At 50.8% G+C, this 1774-nt stretch overlaps 1 protein-coding gene across 1 annotated transcript; it reads left to right on the top strand.

The window, feature by feature from the left end:
• Positions 1-510: 510 nt before the first annotated feature.
• On the top strand, positions 511-1515 carry LOC311242546 (beta-1,3-galactosyltransferase 1-like; the record flags this gene model as incomplete). The annotated part of the gene is made up of 1 exon (XM_084331514.1): positions 511-1515. One exon carries the CDS (start codon positions 511-513, stop codon positions 1513-1515), a length of 1005 nt encoding a protein of 334 aa, XP_084187640.1.
• Positions 1516-1774: the final 259 nt, after the last annotated feature.

Here is a 1774-nt window from a genome sequence, read left to right as displayed (position 1 = left end):
TAACCAGTTCGAAAGAGGGCCTAATCTTAACCGTTCGAAACAAGGCGGACATTAATAATTAATAAAATAATAAAAAAATAAAAAAATAAAAAATTCAATCTATTAATCAATCAAAGCGGGGAACATAGAACACGGGGAACATAGGACCCGGGGAACATAGGACCCGGGGAACATAGGGATGATCCCATGTGATTCATCAGCGAAGCGCCAGTTGTATAATACTCGGTGGGGCGTGGCACCTGCGCTGTGCGTCTCGTTCGTCCCGTTTGTTTACGGGGAGTGGCGGCGAGACGCATTCCTGCTGCGAGGGGCGGCTTTCTAACCTTATACGGTGTTCCTAACATGGAAGGCAATACACTGACTGTTGTACACACCGTGCATTCTCCGTGGCCGTGGGGTTTCGGTACAGTAGCAATACAATCAAGAACAATACTGTAATTATATTATTATTACTATTATTATTATTATTATTATTATTAGTCGGCAAGGATTTTTGATGACAATCTTGCAATGAAGATAACTTCTCCGTGGAGGTTAGTGAAGTTGCTTATCGTTTCGGCAGTGCTCACTTTGTTTGCACATGTCTTGCTAAGCAGAGTCGTACCCAAGAAGACGAACATGACAACAACAACAACAACAACAACACCAAGTCTTATTTCTCAAGAACACTACAAGGTAATATCTCCAGCAACGTATACATATGTTCTCAACCAGCCCTCTGTGTGTAAAGACAGACGAAGCCTGTTCCTGGTGTTTATGGTGCCAGTCGCACCAGGGGATAGTATATCAAGGCATGCCATTAGAAAAACGTGGGGTGCGCCTGGCCTGCTCCCCAGTGTGGACACTCTCACTCTGTTCTATGTGGGCCTCTCCTCCGGAGAGGGCCGTCACTCCCGCACCCAGAGAGATCTGGAGGAAGAAAGCACAGAGCACGGTGACATCATCCAAATGGACTTCCTGGATAGCTATCACAACCTGACCATCAAGACCGTGATGATCATGAACTGGCTCGCCACGCACTGCCAAGGTGCCTCTTACGCCATGAAGGTGGACGCAGACATTTTTGTCAACGTGTTCCACCTCGTCCACCTGCTAGGCGGCTCTCCCCGGCGGGACTACATCACCGGCTCGGTGATCGCAGACGGAAGACCGCGACGGGACAGGAGGAGCAAGTGGTACCTGTCGGAGGAACTCTACCCCGAAGACCGCTTCCCTCCGTACGTCTCCGGGGCGGGGTACGTCTTCTCCATCGACCTGGCCGAGAGGATCACCCGGGCGTCGAGGTTTGTCAGAATGATCCCCCTGGAGGACGCCTACGTGGGGTTGTGTCTGAGGGTGATCGGGGTGGCGCCCGTGTACGCCCGCGGACTCCTCTTCCTGAGGAACCTGTTTGAGGTGAGGCGGTTGCCGTACGACAGGTGCACTTACGCCAAACGAGTCATCGTCACCGGGTTCACGCCGTCGGAGCTGCTGGACATTTGGCAGGACTTCCTGCGAGGACATCTCAGCTGCTGACCCGTGCCGTGAGCTGAGACGAAAAGCCAACTTAGTTCCACATCAGTTCTTCTCAGGAATACTTGTTTATATGGGTTTTTGCTGAAATGTGTTGGTTAGACACGGTATCATTCTGCTCTCATATTTATTACTCCGACCACATCGCCCCCATCCTCCACCATCTCCACTGGCTCCCCGTCATGTACAGGATTCAGTTCAAGATTCTACTCATCACCTACAAAGCCCTCAACAACCTGGCCCCCTCCTACCTCTCTGACCT

The sequence above is a fragment of the Notolepis coatsorum genome (assembly GCF_963971535.1).
Source record: "Notolepis coatsorum genome assembly, chromosome: 16".
Taxonomy (NCBI): Eukaryota; Metazoa; Chordata; class Actinopteri; order Aulopiformes; family Paralepididae; genus Notolepis; species Notolepis coatsorum.
Note: the sequence above shows the minus strand (reverse complement) of the source record. Positions and strands in the feature narration are given on the sequence as shown.